At 34.7% G+C, this 18,385-nt stretch overlaps 3 protein-coding genes across 5 annotated transcripts in view; 2 read left to right on the forward strand and 1 right to left on the reverse strand.

Moving 5' to 3' along the window:
- Positions 1-18,385, forward strand: part of LOC111508293 (glutamate receptor ionotropic, kainate 2) — a 163,157-nt gene that overhangs the window by 69,166 nt on the left and 75,606 nt on the right. The window lies entirely within an intron of this gene.
- Positions 957-2,460, forward strand: LOC141482116 (uncharacterized). The gene is made up of 3 exons (XM_074174767.1): positions 957-1,456; positions 1,516-1,737; positions 1,795-2,460. Exons 1-3 carry the CDS (start codon positions 1,286-1,288, stop codon positions 2,440-2,442), a joined length of 1,041 nt encoding a protein of 346 aa, XP_074030868.1. The 5' UTR covers positions 957-1,285; the 3' UTR covers positions 2,443-2,460.
- Positions 5,736-16,783, reverse strand: LOC111508278 (general odorant-binding protein 83a). Its single transcript, XM_074174769.1, has 6 exons — positions 16,633-16,783; positions 15,976-16,104; positions 13,855-13,890; positions 9,155-9,269; positions 9,016-9,080; positions 5,736-5,846 (listed from the first exon to the last, which is right to left on the reverse strand). Exons 1-6 carry the CDS (start codon positions 16,711-16,713, stop codon positions 5,829-5,831), a joined length of 444 nt encoding a protein of 147 aa, XP_074030870.1. The 5' UTR covers positions 16,714-16,783; the 3' UTR covers positions 5,736-5,828.

Below are 18,385 nucleotides of genomic sequence, written 5' to 3' on the forward strand. Positions count from 1 at the left end.
TTTTTAGGTTAGTCATAGTTGCTCCTGCATTGGCTAGAGCAGTAGCAGAAGTGCGACGAAGGCAATGTCCCGTATAAGAAGATGAGTTTGGCAATCCTAAATACATTGCGATTTTGCTGGGGATTTTCCCAAACATGTTTTTTCCAATTGGCTGAGATGTACATTTATTTTGTCGGAAGCTCAAAAAAAATCGTTCAATACCTTTAGGACGCAAAGACATATAAAGTCTTAATAAAGGCAAAGCGGAGAACTCTTTTTCATCCACAACTGTAAATTTCTTCGATACACCAGTTTTACTTTCCGGTACGTTCACTACCATAACGGAATCCCGGTCCTCTATATCCTGATATCTTCATATTCAACAGTTCCTGACTTCTGCATCCTCCAAAATAACCCATAATCAAAACAACCTATAACAAAAAAAAGGAAATAAATACACACAAAAAGGAAAATAAGAAAAAAATTACCTTATGCAATAAATGAATATCATTAGGAGCGTCCTTTAGGAATCTGATAACATCTTTAGGAGATAAAACAGCAGACTTTTTCGGCTTATAACTCTTACTCTTCCATTTCAAAAAAGCCTGTAGTTCATTGAACTTGGTGATATCTCGTTTCTCATGTATAGTCACCATCGATTTTAGCATTGACCATTTAGTCCATAAAGAATTCGGACTATACGTTTCTGACTGAAACGAATAAACACAATTACTACCAAATCTACCGAAAAACATAGAAAATTCCTTACCAGTTCTTGAAAATATTCCAGAAATACAGTTTCAGTGACATCTTTTGGCATAACATTTTTCCGTGTCAGCCAGTCCAGATATATCTTGTATTCTTTTTGGTATACGGCTTCACTTTTCGATGGAATTAATGATTCTCTTGCTTGTTCAGCTTTTTTCAAAATATCCTCCATTATATTTGGGGTAGAAATAGTTATTTATGTATCAAGGGAATTAGGAGGGCCTTAATTACCGATGGCAAAGTTTGCGTCCCGAGGGCCTCTGGCCCGAGGGACAGCAATTGCCTGAGGTTATTAAGGCTCATTAATTCCCGTGGTACATAGATAATTTTATTTCTGACCGATTTCAATAAAATTTTGTTCATTTTTGAAACGGAAAAATGTACCAATTCATTACCTTCCCGGTATATTTGAATCAGGTACCGTTGATTATAGTAGAGTTTTCTTGTTGCTAGGTTGTTGCTATGTTACTTGTTTATAAACAGAACTTTGTTATCAAGCTGTGTTTGCGGTGAAAACGTGTTTTCTACCCCAAATATAATGGAGGATATTTTGAAAAAAGCTGAACAAGCAAGAGAATCATTAATTCCATCGAAAAGTGAAGCCGTATACCAAAAAGAATACAAGATATATCTGGACTGGCTGACACGAAAAAATGTTATGCCAAAAGATGTCACTGAAACTGTATTTCTGGCATATTTTCAAGAACTGGTAAGGAATTTTCTATGTTTTTCGGTAGATTTGGTAGTAATTGTGTTTATTCGTTTCAGTCAGAAACGTATAGTCCGAATTCTTTATGGACTAAATGGTCAATGCTAAAATCGATGGTGACTATACGTGAGAAACGAGATATCACCAAGTTCAATGAACTACAGGCTTTTTTAAAACGGAAGAGTAAGAGTTATAAGCCGAAAAAGTCTGCTGTTTTATCTCCTAAAGATGTTATCAGATTCCTAAAGGACGCTCCTAATGATATTCATTTATTGCATAAGGTAATTTTGTTGTTATTTTCCTTTTTGTGTGTATTTATTTCCTTTTTTTTGTTATAGGTTGTTTTGATTATGAGTTATTTTGGAGGATGCAGAACTCAGGAACTTTTGAATATGAAGATATCGGATATAGAGGACCGGGATTCCGTTATGGTAGTGAACGTACCGGAAAGTAAAACTGGTGTATCGAAGAAATTTACAGTTGTGGATGAAAAAGAGTTCTCTGCTTTGCCTTTATTAAGACTTTATATGTCTTTGCGTCCTAAAGGTATTGAACGATTTTTTTTGAGCTTCCGACAAAATAAATGTACATCTCAGCCAATTGGAAAAAACATGTTTGGGAAAATCCCCAGCAAAATCGCAATGTATTTAGGATTGCCAAACTCATCTTCCTATACGGGACATTGCCTTCGTCGCACTTCTGCTACTGCTCTAGCCAATGCAGGAGCAACTATGACTAACTTAAAAAGACATGGAGGTTGGAAAAGTTCCACGGTGGCGGAGGGGTATTTGGAGGATAGCATCGAATTGAGAAATAAAACGGCGCGTATGTTGTCTACTTTGTCATCAGAAGAGGCAGTTACCTCGACTGTAGTGAACAGAAGCTCCAGCCATACAAAAGAAGAAATTGTTTCCAGTGGCGGAAGTAATTTTCAGGGAACATTTCAAAATTGTACATTTATTATTTGTAATGACGTGAATAAATAAAATATGGTTCAGTTTTCATTTCTATTTATTTTTACTTGTGAAAGGTAGAGGGAATTATAAAATCTATAATGTCCCAAGGGAGTTATGACCCTCTTTATTGATAGCGTAACTATGACGATATAAGCTTATAATATCCCGGTCAGAAATAAACACGTTTTCACCGCAAACACAGCTTGATAACAAAGTTCTGTTTATAAACAAGTAACATAGCAACAACCTAGCAACAAGAAAACTCTACTATAATCAACGGTACCTGATTCAAATATGCCGGGAAGGTAATGAATTGGTACATTTTTCCGTTTCAAAAATGAACAAAATTTTATATGAAATCGGTCAGAAATAAAATTATCTATGTACCACGGGAATTAATGAGCCTTAATAACCTCAGGCAATTGCTGTCCCTCGGGCCAGAGGCCCTCGGGACGCAAACTTTGCCATCGGTAATTAAGGCCCTCCTAATTCCCTTGATACATAAATAACTATTATAGCTGCTTTGCTAGCATAGTATATTGCAATAGTCTTTTCCTTAAACTCTTGCCTTAGTAACTCCTCTGCGCAGTGACGTATTGCTGCTGTTTCTGCCTGGAACATCGTCACTTTTTTACCTAAGCTTGTCTTTGGTTTAGTTATATAGATTCCAGCTCCTACACCTTCTTCAGTTTTTGAGCCGTCTGTGTAACAGGCAATCTCTGCATTAATTGGAGGTCCTCCCTTCCATGCCTCTCTGTTTGTTATAATTGTTTTAAAGTTTTTTCCGAAGCTATACTGGGGAAGCATCTCATCCGTTGGCATTCCCATTATGGGGTCGTTTTCCAACTCTTTGTTTAGCTCGTTGTACCTCTAACCGTACAGCATGCTTATAGGAATCTGCTCTCTGTTCAGTCTACTGATGACTGCCCTGGCTTCCCCTTGAATATATAGATGTAGTGGCGTTAGGTTCAGCAAGACTTCTAAGGTTATCGTGCTTCTTTGGATTATTTTTTGTAGGTGTTGATTTCATGTCAACTTGTGGTCAAAAATGACTCCCAATTATTTTGCCTCTTATGCAATTGGAATTTCTACCCCGTGCAGTATTGGTGGCTTCAGCCCTCTAAGTACTTTATTTTTTGTAAAGACTACTAGTGTAGTTTTGAGAGGTTTCACTGTTAGTTCCTCCTCCTGGCACCATTTATTTATTATGTTTAGAGCCGTTTGTGTGTGCTCCGAAACAGCTCTTGCGAATTTGCCTCTTGCGATAATCGCGAGGTCATCGGCATGTCCTAAACAATGCATGCCTTTGGATTTTAGCCTCAAATCAAATCAAAATATGCTTTATTACCCAAGATATAAACATCTTATTGGCAAAGTCTAGTAAAGTAAAACATGTATAAGGGACAATTAAGAAATATAAACTATAAAATAATGCTTAAACACCGGAGCAGAGTATATGGACAGAACAATATTAAGTCCAGCTGAACAGCTACAAATATAAGTACATGAATTTATGAATATTAAGTAAACGTAAATATATAATTCTACATAATGAACATTGATAGCCATTTTGTGTTGGTTTCAATAACTTGTTTACACAAAGCTACATGTCAATTATTCGATAGAGCCTTGGTAGAATTCGTTCACACTATAATAGGGCCTCCCAACAAGGTATTCTTTCACTTTCTTTCTGAATTTCTTTCCATTATATATTCGCCTTAAATTAATGGGAAGGTGGTTAAATAACTTCTTGCTATTGAAAATAATAGAATTTTGTGTAAGGGCTAGAGAAGGTGTGGGAAGGGAAACGGAGTAGGACTGACGTGTACTATACGTTGCGGTGTTCCCAAATTAATTTTTATATTTTTTGTGGATGAGACACACTGTTTCCAAAATAAAAAGACATATTAAGGTCAGAATTTTTTGCTTCACAAATAATGGGCGGCATGAATCCCTGTAGCTAGCCTTGCATAAATATCTGATGGCTCTTTTTTGTAGGGAGAATACCATATTGAAACGAAATTTTGCACAATTTCCCCAGAAACAAATTCCATAACGTAAATAGGATTCAATTTGTGCAAAATAAACTGATCTTGTGATAGTAGTGTCCAACTCTCTTGCAACAACTCTCACTGCATGACATCCTGCTGCTAGTCTTTTACATAAGTAGTCGACATGGAAATCAAATTTCAGATTTTCATCAATGAAGAGCCCTAAAAATTTGTTTTTCTTCAAATTTTCAATTTTTACATTTTCCAAGTGTACTTCCCCTATGTTACATCTAAACGTGATCACCGTTGTTTTATCGATGTTCAATGATAAGAGATTGGAATCACACCACTCTTTAACCGTTCTTATGTCGACGATGATTTGATCAAGTAAATTGGAAGATGTATTGCTATGCCAGAGGATAGTGGTGTCGTCAGCGAAACATGTGAATTTACCACTTATGTTAACATGGACCAAGTCATTGACATAAATGAGAAACAACACCGTCCCAAAACGGAACCTTGTGGAACCCCACTGTCAATGAAGCGTTCCTCTGATGAAATTCCATCTAATAGAACATTCTGCCGCCGATGAGAAAGGTACGTCTCAAACCATGTGGTCTACACAATCGAAGGCTTTGGTTAGGTCACAAAACATGGCCGCCGCAGATTCTCTGTCATTCAGATTGGTGTACAGGTTTTCCATGAGTGAAAATATGGCGTCTTGTGTACCTTTTGAAGACTGAAAGTCAAATTGGAATAAATTTATCACCTTGTTTTTCTCGAGGAAGGATATTACTCGTTTTTTTACCAGTTTTCTATAATTTTAGACAAGACGGGTAGCAAAGCAATTGGCCTAAAATTAGCCTAAAATTAGCCTCATTAGTAGTTCGTCCACTAGGATAGCCCACAGTAGGGGCGATAAAACCTCTCCTTGTGGACACCCCTTGCCAGCTCTAGCTGTGACTGATTTCGCCTATGGATGATATGATTACCCTTATTTCCAGACTGGCATTTATCTATGAATTTACCATACTCGATCCACTTTCATATGTGGTACGAGATCCCTTGGTAGCCTCTTCTCAAACTAAACCTTTCTCACGAAAACAAACTGACTCAAATACTGCGTGTATTCCAGCCTAGAAAGCTATTTTCTAAACGCTTTCATTATATCTGATGAATATTCAACGAAGTACCCTCAAATATTCAAAATCTTCTTTTATAGTTTGACTTTGATGTTATACTCAGAATTGGTGTAAATCGGTGACCAATATCTCTCAGAATTCAGAAACTATTGATCTCCAAATAGTTTTCTAAGCAATCAAACAATTTCAGTTCATGTTCAAAATTTATTGAATATAGTACTCAAGAATGAACATATTTCCAATAGTACAGTAGCGATGACTGATCATTCATCCAAGACTCTTCTTAAAACATGATGAATCCCTGGAAAATGAAAATATTCAGTTGCAACCTCCTCGGTAGCAATGAGGAAAAATGGAAACATTCTCAACTTTAATCCTTATTACTTTCAATTCAACACGGTGGACTTCTAACTTTCCTAATAAATATGTCGATTCAACAAGGAATATTTCCCTTGAAACTCAAGATAGCGCAATTTATTTCTTTGCATAAATAGGGTGATGGAGAAAATATAGAGAATTATACAGGGTGATTCAAAAGTACTTTGACAAACTTCAGGAGGTGATTCTCACAATATTCTTATATGAATTGTCCAAATAAATAAATGTCCGGAAACGCTTGGTTTCCAAGATACATGATGTTGAAGTTTTATTTTCGTTTTTTTCAAATAACTTTTTGAATACTGAACTGAACTTAATTAAACAAAACTTGGTAATAGGACGTTTCTGAGGTGTCGAATTCGAGCTAGATGTTCTTATTGCTCTTACTCGTAGGGGGCGCCACCTACACGTCTTTTTCTTTTTTAAAGATTCATAACATTTTCGGGCGTATTTCTAGCACATTTTCCAGTAAAAAAATCGATTCCTCTATTATATCTACGTAAAGAAGCTACCCTTGTTACTAGTCGCTGTAAGCAACCGTTTTCTAAATATTTGGACTTGAAAACTTCAACTCGATTATTTGATAATCGATGCATGTTGAAGTTATTACGAATATTTTGCATTTTTCACAAGAATGCTTTGGAAATAAATTTGACGTTTGTTAGTAGTTTTGATAATTACATATTTTGTGACAGACGTTTTGTTGAAGTTTCCGTAAGTAGAAGTAGAAAACTCTTATTTTGAAAAAATGGATTATTTAAACAATAATGCTCATTTAGACGATATGCATTTCGTTTATGGCCTTGCGGATGGCAATGCGCGAAGCAAGACGTATTTACCAGGAGCGATTTCCTAATCGAGTACTGCCTTCAGCTCCAACATTTGCTAGTCTCCACCGTCGTTTGTCAGAAACAGGTAGCTTTAAGAGGGCAGCTGATATTATTGAAAGACCACGAGCAGTCCGAACCCCAGAATTGGAAGAAGCTGTTTTGAACGCTCTCGAGGAGAATCCAGAAACAAGCACAAGAGTAATTGCTGAAGCTGTCAATTCTACTCAGTTCACAGTTTGGAGAATTATCCACGATCAACAGTTTTATCCATACCATATTCAAAGGGTACAAGCTCTTTTGCCACGAGACTTTCCCCAACGCATTACTATGTGTCAATGGTTTTTGAGGAAATTGGCTGGAAATCCTCAATATTTAAGATATGTACTCTTCACGGACGAGGCAAACTTCTCATGGAATGCTATCACAAACTTTCATAACAACCATGTTTGGGCTCTCCAAATTCCGCACGCAGTTTGTGAAAGGCATTATCAGTATCAATTTTCTGTAAATGTATGGGCGGCAATAATTGATAATTACTTGGTACGTCCTTTCTTTCTTCCGCTCCGACTGAATGGCGCAACTTACAGACACTTTTTAGAAAATGAATTGCCGGGACTACTTCAGAATGTACCATTAGAGATTCGTATCCGCATGTGGTTTATGCATGATGGGGCTCCGGCCCATTTTAGCGTTGTAGCCGGGGAATTCCTCAACACAGTCTATCCAAATCGATGGATCGGTAGGGGTGTAGAAGAACCTAACCAGGCCTGGGCACCAAGGTCCCCAGATCTAAACCCGATACATTTTTATTTTTGGGGACATTTGAAGTCACTAGTTTATAAGACTCCAGTAGTGAACGGGGAAGATCTAAGAAACCGAATAGTAGACGCCTGTGAAACAATAAGAAACACACCAATAATTTTTGAGCTGGTACGAGATTCAATGACTAGACGACTGACTGCCTGTATCTTCGCTGAAGGTGGACACTTCCAACAATTTATTTGAATACAATTTAGTTTCGTTTATTTTAGTTTATTCTACATATTCAAAATTTCCTGAAATAAAATGTTGACATTTCTTGCAGATTTTATTAAAACAAATACTGATTATGCACATTTGATTCAAAAATAACTTTTTCGCTTAAGGATGTCTTAAAGGAACGTACCCAACAGTAATGACCTCTTTTAACGAGTAAAACGTCAAATTCATTTCCAAAGCATTCTTGTGAAAAAAGCAAAATATTCGTAATAGTTTCAACATGCATCGATTATCAAATAATCGACTTGAAGTTTTCAAGTCCAAATATTATACAGCGACTAGTAACAAGGTCAGCTTATTTACGTAGATATGATAGAGGAATCGATTTTTTTACTGAAAAATGTGCTAGAAGTACGCCCAAAAAAGTTATGAATCTTTAAAAAAAGAAAAAGACGTGTAGGTGGCGCCCCCTACGAGTAAGAGCAATAAGAACAACTAGTTCGAATTCGACACCTCAAAAACCTCCTATTACCAAGTTTCGTTTAATTAAGTTCACTATTTCAAAAGTTATTTGAAAAAAACGAAAATAAAAATAAAAGTTCAACATCCTGTATCTTGGAAACGAAGCGTCTCCGGACATTTATTTATTTGGACAATTCTTATTAGAATATTGTGAGGAATCACCTCCTGAAGTTTGTCAAAGTACTCTTGAATCTCCCTGTATATGAACAACTCTATGTTCAAGTATTGGAATGGTTTTTGAAGCAGTTGTCGAGTTCATCAATGAATTCTTGAAAGCACTCGACAAAAAGCTTACAGCACTACGGATGTTCATAAATTTTTTCAAGGCCTTTGATTGTGTCAATCATGACATCGTTCTATATAAAATAAAAAGATTTGGTATCAGAGGTAATGCACTGAAATGGTTTGCCTCATACGTGAGTGCTAGATATCAACATGTTATATATGACAATTTCGTTTCAGAATCGAGACCCATAGATATTGGTGTCCCTCAAGGTTCAATTTCGGGACCCACCTACTTTTTAATTTATGTAAATGATTCACAGTATCGAACTTTCAACGTCTTTGGGAAAAGTGTATAGAGCTGCATGGAGGAGATTATGTTGAAAAATAAATACATTTTTTCCAAAAATGTTTGTGTTTTCTTTGTTGGGCCGGATACTTTTAGGAATCCCTTTGTGAGATATAAATTTGCAGTCTCTTTATCTCGTAGGTATAAATCCATTCCAACTGATTGAAATTGAAAAAATAATGATGCCTCACCTCTGGATCCAAATTATATAGGCATTTCATTACTTCGTAGGTCTTGTCATAATTTTCCTTCAGATCTGTAAAAGAAATTTATTACCAATTATTTTTAGCCACCTAGTTTTGAAAAATATCTACTCTCAGTATATTTTACCTGAATTTCTGGCTTGTACGATACAGTCTCTTGCCTTACTAGGAAAATGCTTCTTCATCATATGAGGCAGTACTTGGCGGATGGCTTCAACATTGATTTTCAAATTTCTATCCGCCTAAAACAATTTAAATCGTGCCAAAAAATAACAAGATGATTGAAACAAAGAGAGATTGGGACTCTTAATTTGCTTGATTCCATTTTTTATTCAGTTCTTTGGTATAAAATGATATTTTTCGAAAATATTTCGTGAGCCCCAGTTCACTTCCTTTCTTTTCAAACAAGCAGCGTTGTTTGCTGAATCGCATCTGAAATGTATAGTACGATCAAATTAGACCAGAAAATAAGAGTAAAGCTACCTGATTTCCCACCAAGATGAAAATCAGTAAAATTGTTTAAAATATGATTAAAAATAAAATTTGAAAGTTTTCCATTTTTCTCCTGTATGAATAAATGTTATTCAAAGACAAAGGTCAAAAAAATGAGTTTTTCGCAAAACGACGAGTTGAATCATGAAAATACTTTTGGAAAAAATTGTAGATCATGAAATTATTTACAAAAAATGTTTCCATAACTTTTTTCCTACGAGTCACGGTTTTTGAGATATAACGATTCAAAAAGTTGTAATCGTCATAATATGCATGAGTACGCCACGTATATTCATCTCTATAGTTATAATATATGTTTGAATATTTTCCTATTGGTCCCTAGGACCAATAGGAAAATATTTAGGACCCTAAAATTTGAAGTTGTGAACCGATTTTAATAATTTTTTTTTGAAATGTCAAGTATTGAAAGGTCTACCTTGGGACGAAATTTGAAATGTTTATTAAAGTTTCAGGGCATACTACGATATTTTTTCTTAGTCGAAAATCGGGATATTTTATTAGCGATTTTTTTATTGAAAAAATCACTACGCCACTGGATTTAGAGTGCCTCTAAACAGCTGTGACCAAAATTTTATGAAAAAATTTTCATTATTAACAAAGTTATGACAACTCAAAAATTCGAAAACTCACACAGCTCAGTCACAAAAAACACCCCTATATCAACAGATATAGCCATGAGAATATTTTTTTTCATGATTTCAATAATAAAGTACCGCCAGATGAAAAAAAAAAACAAATAGCGTAAATATTTTTAATGAAAATAACGGAATTACATTCAAGTTTTCACGCAAATTAACTAAAACTAAGACCTAATATTTCAATTTAAATCTTAGTTGCCATGGAAATGATATTACAGTTTGACACTTGTGAAAGATTTAAGTGTACTATTGTCAACATTATTCACCTTACAGTTCTTCGAATTATTTTGTGTCATGGCTGCAAGATTGAGCGTAAGAGAGAAAATTGAAATTGTACGCCTTTCGGGAGATGACGTTAGAAGTGCTAAAGAGGTTTGTAGAGTATTTAATGAGAGACATCCAGATCTTCCTCGTATTAGCTGCGGTACGGTAAATAAAATAAATGAAATATTTAATGAAACTGGTGCAGTATCAAAAATGATGTTAAAAAGTAATCTTGTACAAAGACGAAACAGGAATGATCAAATCATTTTAGATTATTTCGGAAATAATCCTAATGCCAGTATAAGGAATGCTACTTTAGATTTGAATTTTCTACGAGAAACTTTTCGGAGATGTCTCAAGGCGAAGAATATTAAACCTTTCAAGCCAAAATTTTTACACACACTTCAAGAAGAAGACGAAGCAAGACGCCTGGAATATTGTTTATGGGCATAAGGGGAATATTTAAACAATAGAAATTTCCTAAAAAATATTTTATATACCGACGAAGCCACTTTCACTACAAATGGAGAAGTGTCATCACAGAATTGTCGCTATTGGCAGCGGATAATCCAAACTGGGTAATAAACTGTAAAAGCCAGTATTCCCAAAAAATCAACGTTTGGTGTGGGATATTGAACGAACGAATTATTGGTCCTTTCTTTTTTGAGGAAAACATTAATGCGCAGAGGTTTCTAGAATTTTTAAACACAGAGTTTTGGGATGCTATTCACGAGCTGCCAATCAATGAACGATCAAATTCAATTGTCAAGTTAGATGGGTGTTCAGTTCATTATGCCAGAGCTGTGAGGCAATGGCTTAACGAACATTTTCCAAACTGATAGATAGGCCGTGGTAGTCCGTTTATAGAGTGGCCACCCAGATCTCCAGACCTCACAGTTTTGGACTTTTTTCTCTGGGGACTTTTCACACAAAAGGTTTACAAAAACCACTCAAGAGATAGAAATGAACTTTGTGCAAGAATTCGACAGGTATGTGCAGATATTAGCCCTCAAGAAGTAAGGAACGTAATCAGAAACATTCGTAAGCGCTACGACACATGTATCGAAATACGTGGTGGATTAGTAGAGGCTACTAGAATATGAGTTAGAAATAATTGTTGCACTGAATCGAAACATTTCAATAGTTAGTTATTAGTTACGTTTATTGAAATTTTTTTGGTTCATTGTTAGATGAATTGTGTGAATGTAATTCCGTTATTTTCATTTAAAAATATTCACGCTATTTGTTTTTTCCATCTGGCGGCACTTTATTGTTGAAATCATAAAAAAATGATATATTGTGACTGTTAGCTGTGCGAGTTTTCGAATTTTTGAGTTGTCATAACTTTGTTAATAATGAATATTTTTTCATGAAATTTTGGTCACAGCTGTTTAGAGGCACTCTAAATCCAGTGGCGTAGTGATTTTTTCAATAAAAAAATCGCTAATAAAAAAATCCCGATTTTCGACTAAGAAAAAATGTCGTAGTATGCCCTGAAACTTTAATAAACATTTCAAATTTTGTCCCGAAGTAGACCTTTTAGTACTTGACATTAAAAAAATTAAATCGATTTACAACTTCAAATTTCAGGGGGGGTTTCCATTAAGAATGGGTCACACTGTATATATATATAATATATAAATATATAATTTAATATATATTGCACGAGAAATACCAAAGCTGCAGAACATCGTCGTCGAACTTTAGTAACGTCTACATCAATTGATATTTTATTTGATGAAAATATGACAGTTCCAACCAGTCAACAAAAATTTCTTACAAATACTCACAACAAGTCTTGGTTCATTTCAATGTTGAAAGAAAAATTTACTGCTGAAAATATATTGGTTAAACAAGCTAATAATGATGCTGATGTATTGATAATTGTAACAGCAATAGAGTAATTCATTTGACAAATACAACTATTGTTGTTGGTGAAGATGTAGACTTACTCGTATTACTCACTGCTCGAACTCCAACTGAAAAAAACTATTTTCTTCTTAAAACGAGGAAGAGCTCAACATCAATCGGAAATATATTCATCAAAAAGTTTATCTACTGTTGCAAAGTGTAAAAATCATGTACTATTTTGACACGCAATAACTGGCTGTGATACATCTGCATTTTACAGGAGGGGTAGAAAACATCTGCCTTTTACAGGAGGGGTAGAATACCATCAAAATGTTTGAAAAACAAAATTCAGTACAATGTGCTGAAGTTTTCAAAAATAGTAATTCAACTCGACAATAAATTATCACTAACAGCATTCGCTTTCTTCTTTCTATGTACGAAGCTCCTAAAAAAAACTACCTGCTTACATAAGTATAGATATGCATGTTTCGTTAAAAATACCAAAAGTTAAAAACAAGTACAATTACCTCGTCTTCCTCCAACCTCAGTTGCTGCTCATCAACATCTTTTTTGGGTATATTACCAAGTTCAAGTGTGGCTTAGTAATCAGCTAGATCCTATAGACTGGAGGTTGGAAGTTGGTCAACAATTCATTAGAACCAGTCTCTGGCATGTACACATTGTCAAGTCCGGTCGTGCTCTAATATTGAATCACCAACAGTGGAGGATCCGTTTGATTCCAACGAGGCGAAATGCTATACATCGCTATAAACGCAGTTTACATTAAGATGAAAAAGAACAACAAGAGAAGAACAAGTCGAACAAGAAGAAGAACCAGAAAAATAATTTGAAAGTTACGACTCGGACGATTAAATTTCACTTCCTTTTCAACTCGAATTACTTTTATCTTTTCAACAGGATCACAACTGAAGCGTAGATTAGGTCCACTGGGGAAATTACGTTAAAAAAAAGCGCTATAACTACCTCATAGGTGGCGTGGAAACGTGTGCATATTATGACGATTACAACTTTTTGAATCGTTATATCTCAAAAACGGTGGCTCGTAGGAAACAAAGTAATAATACATTTTTTGTAGATGATTTTATGAAGTACAATTTTTGTCGAACATATTTTTATTATAAAACTCACCGTTTTGCTGAAAATCGTGAAAAATTCCTTTTTTTTTTGACTTTTGACCTTGAATAAAATTTTTTCCATACAAGAGAAAGATGGAAACTTCCAAACTCAATTTTCAATCATATCTGATTTTCAGCTTGGTGGGAATTTAGGTGGCTTCGAATGTCTAAATTGACCGGACTATGTAACGTATAATTCCTGAACGTATGACGCTAACTTGGTAGGTTGAACGCGTGTCGAAAATAATATAACAGTTTAGGTGTTTGACAGCAGTGTTTGTTTTGAATTCTTCATCGGGTTATTTGAAAAATTTGGAAATTCATGAGACATCATATGAATTATTATAATAATTAGTAGTAACGTATGTATTAATTCCATAGATGGTCTAGCTTACTATATATACATCATTCAAGCTGATACTCACAAATCTGGAAGCTCGCCACAGACACAGCACGTACCTCTGAAACATTAGAAAATCATCAATTGTGGAAGTATAACTGGAATCTCTGGCATAGAATGAATGCAAAAAAGCACTGCTCCAAAACACCAGATATACCATTTTTTAACGGACATTTCATCAAGCAAGTTGGCCTCTTCAGTAGATATAGTAGAAACGTCAAGACGATTGTTGCAGTTCTGGTGATTAGGAGCAAAGCTTGTTTTGGAATCAGCAGCTACCATTTCGATGAACATCAAATTAAACGAATGTTAGTTAACCAATGTTAGCTGGAACTATAAAAATACAGTGGGTTGTGTTTGCGTCAGTTTGATGAGTTCATTTCTATTGGTGTTGTTTCAACTTTATGATTATAAACACATCGAATGTGATACTTTCTAATGAGTCTTCCAACAAGGATCTTGTTGAAGGTACATCTGCCAAATTAGTTGTCATTCATTCAGTATTTTGCCGAGTCAACATGGATGGATATGGCGTTCAACAACACCTGCAAATAATAAAATTATTTTTACCAAAATCGGTGTTCCGTTTGGACAACGTACAGCGCGCTACGCCCCTTTAACGGTCACCATAATCGTCCTACCAAGAGAACTATCTGGAATACGGTGAACAAATTTGAGCCCACTGATTCAGTAAACCATCTTTCAACACCCAACTTCGACAAAACGTAAGATCAAGATGCGAGAGTGTGCAGGAAAATCCGAGATAGTCGATTGTGCGTCGCTTATATGAAGTCGGCCTTTTAGATACCATAACTTGGCGAATTTTGGGTCGTAACTTTGACCGGTACGCTTTTAAAATTCAACTGATTCAGGAACTGAAGGTAAACGACCATAGACGACTTGTGGTAGCTGAATGGATTCTAGAGCAGTTGGTACCTGACCCTAATCTCCATAGAAAAATCATCTTCAGCGAAGAGGTCCATTTCTGGATGAACTGGTACGTGAACAAACAAAATTGTCGAATTTGGTGTAATACCAAAGTTTATCACGTGAAGTCGGTTGACACTTTTCAACTTTCAAAAATAGAAAATTGATATTTGTTTTTATTTTCGAGTAAATGAAGTGATTATATAGTTTGAATCAGGAAACAAATCAACGTATGACCAAGGATCAAAGAATCTCCAAGGTTCACCATCACATGGTATGATTGATTCCATTGTGAAGACACTCTATATGGGATCGACGAAGAACTTGAAGCGCGAATGATAAATAAGGCCTACCCAAATGGTGAGGTACAAAACCAAGCTTCGACATCAACAGAAGAACGAACTACATTCTCAGTTTTCCTCTGCAGCATAAAGCTGCCATTTCAACACACTGTATCTCCGAAATGAAGCATCTATAGTCACTTAATTATTTCAACGTACTTCTGTTACACCTGTTTAGAAGTATAGAAGAGTACATTGAACTTCTTCAAGCAACCATAAATGTATTTATTTATTCATATTCATTCAATGTATTTATTCATTCAGCCACATTACAGAGTATTAATCTATTTGTGGTAGGTCCAGTACATAGCATAATAAGAAAAAATAAAATGAATGCTTCATTATGGATATATAGGGTTTTGAAATAGAACATTTTGGTCGTTTTTTAATAATGACTTCTGCAAAAAATGAAGTTATTTTCACGGAATTTAGAACCCGGGGTTTTTTCGATGAGTCAAATCATACTTTTGTAATAATGTTCATGTAACATCTAGAGGACACTGCGTACTATGTCATTTTCATGAACAAAACTTATTCCCACCCTTCTTCCAAGTAAAAAAGATACACTTCCTTAACAACGCTGGAGGTAATCGTTTTCGAGATATTCACAATTTTCTATATTGATGCATATTACTTAGCTCCCTTGATGAGGTTGCTGAAACCATAATAAAAAATAAGTATGTGGTGAATCTTGTTAAGATGAACAACTAACTTTCTCCTACAAAAAGTTTATTGAGAAATCATTGGTTTTCGAGATACAAATTGTTGAAATTTTTCAAAACATGGTTGGTTTTTGTCATGTTTTTTGCAATTTTAGCTGTTTTCGTCAAACATTTCATATGAAATACAGATAGAAACCTTGAAATATACCCACTCACCTTCATTTTTTCGTCTTCGATAAAATTACCGCTGCGGACCTGTTTTATCATGTCATCAGTTGCACCAGTGATATCTGTGCAAATGTCATGCCCCTCAGTAGCAGCTTTGGTTAATTCCTCTCCAAAGTCCTGATGAACAAAAAGATTACTGACGTCCATATTTCATTCAACCTGTCATATAACCTCACATACACTGTGAGTTGTTTTTGACTTATTTTATAAATATGACTGTCTTTTATCCTTGTAGTATCCCTGATGATGATAATGAAGATTATCGCAAGCTTGAAATCTGTGTTTTATATATATATATATATATATATATATATATATATATATATATATATATATATATATATATATATATATATATATATATATATTACAATTTAGGTTTTCACGGATGGTAGAATATGATGTGTTGTTTTTCGGGTGTTCATCCGTTGTGTACTATTCGATAGTCGACGTTTCGCCATCATCTCAGATGGCATTATGAAGACGAGTTACTGCTTACACCTCTCGAAGCGAAGCAGTAACTCGTCTTGATAATGCCATCTGAGATGATGGCGAAACGTCGACTATCGAATAGTACACAACGGATGAACACCCGAAAAAACAACACATCATATATATAAACTCAAGGCAATCGTAATAACTTACCTTCGGATCCAAATAAGCATATGCTGAGTAAAACAGCAGTGCCAACAGTGAAAGTGTGATGTTCATTTCAATTATCCGCATGGACAAGGTTCTATCTGTGAAATGGTTCGAATTAATCGGAGGAAATAATAGTCTAAAAGCTGATGATGAATTTGTTAAAACTATTTTTGACAGGTCGAAATAAAAAATGCAAACAGCTCAGCATATATTCGCAAACTATACAGGGTGTAAATAAATAAGTGTAAAACATTTGAGGAGGTGATTCCTCATCGAAAAAAATATAGGATCTTTCTTATAAAGAAATTTCGTTGGAGAATCCCTTGTTAAGATACAGCCCTTGAAGGGGGCACATAAAATTTGTATAACAATGTTTTTCACAAGCACTAAAAAAGTTACAATATTGAAATTAACCTGACGTTTTGTACTACCAAAAAGACACTTAGCCAGTAATTTATTTAGTTTACTCCATGGTTGTAAGGGGTGGAAAACGCAACCCCTAAAATTTATTTCCAATGTAACTTTTTGTCTTATTATTTGTTTACCATTTGAAAATTATTTCCGATAGCCGATATTTCCGATATTTCCAATATTCCTGGAGTCTCTCTGTTTACCTCTTCAAATGTTTCACACTTATTCAGTTACACCCTGTATTATAACGAATCCATATCTGCCTTTTCAGTTTTAGGTTCCTCATCTGTATGTTGATAAGAGTGCGTTTCTTTTAAAGAGCCACCCTGAATAGTTCATTCGATACTGAAACTGAAAAAAGTATCTTTCTCGGAGTACACATTTCTACGTAAAAATCAACTTCAAATCAACATTAATATTAGTTCAGTTACGGAATCATCAAATCGTAGAAAAACTCTCCAACTTTGTCGACATTTCGAACTACATTGTGATCATCTTCAGGGAACAGTTAAATAAGAAAACTCCATCTCCATCTACTAACTTGGATTTCGGGCTCTACTGAAACGGAATTTGTTATCGGTATAGTCACGATATGAAGGAAAAAAATCAACAGATACAGAAGAATATTAAAAAATGTTTACTCAAACCAATTCACCAACTTCAACAATTCATTTTCAAAAAACAACAATAGATACAACATTTAAAAAAAAAAAAAAGTATTTAAATATCCAACGCCAAATTTAACCACAAAATTTAATTAAATTTCATAATTTAATTTTTTTAATTTTTTTTCAATTATCGAATATCATATGGGGTTTTTTTCATTTATGGAAATAGAAAGTAATAATGGCAATAAATGGTCCCATTTCGATACGAACTGATATGCTCAAAAAAAAGCAATTAAACGCAGAAGCTGAATATTTAATAGGTGTAACAAACGATGTCAACAATACAAACAAGTAGTCTTGATTAATTATCTATATAAGATAATGGATAAGATAAGACATAAAATATAAATCTTACAGTATTGGAGGATTAATTTACTCCACATAACATTTTCCAAAGGGAGCATATTCTGCTTGAAGGAAATTAACACACAGTACATATCAGCTAAAAGGATCCACACTGAATAAGTTATCAGATATTGAGACTGTAAAAAGTTTGTGAAACACCTCAACTTCAGTTTTCATAAGAACATATTTCTACGTGTGAATCAACCGCCTACTCAGCCACCTCCCACGAAGTTTCAAATAGTAAGTCTTTCAATTCTGTGTCTAACTCCGAAACGTCTACATTACAACGATAAGATATGACATACAATTTTTTTTTAGTTGTTTATATTCAA

This window comes from Leptinotarsa decemlineata, unplaced genomic scaffold (assembly GCF_025532065.1).
Source record: "Leptinotarsa decemlineata unplaced genomic scaffold, Ldec_3_MD MMD2_tig00000882_RagTag_RagTag, whole genome shotgun sequence".
NCBI lineage: Eukaryota > Metazoa > Arthropoda > Insecta > Coleoptera > Chrysomelidae > Leptinotarsa > Leptinotarsa decemlineata.

Coding starts and splice junctions, on each gene's coding strand:
- LOC141482116 (XM_074174767.1), top strand. CDS start 1,286: ATGGAGGATATTTTGAAAAAAGCTGAACAAGCAAGAGAATCATTAATT. Junction 1,457..1,515: donor TGGCATATTTTCAAGAACTG/GTAAGGAATTTT, acceptor TATTCGTTTCAG/TCAGAAACGTATAGTCCGAA. Junction 1,738..1,794: donor ATATTCATTTATTGCATAAG/GTAATTTTGTTG, acceptor TTTTTGTTATAG/GTTGTTTTGATTATGAGTTA.
- LOC111508278 (XM_074174769.1), bottom strand. CDS start 16,713: ATGCGGATAATTGAAATGAACATCACACTTTCACTGTTGGCACTGCTG. Junction 16,105..16,632: donor ATGCTTATTTGGATCCGAAG/GTAAGTTATTAC, acceptor TTTGTTCATCAG/GACTTTGGAGAGGAATTAAC. Junction 9,270..13,854: donor TGTGGCGAGCTTCCAGATTT/GTGAGTATCAGC, acceptor AAATTGTTTTAG/GCGGATAGAAATTTGAAAAT.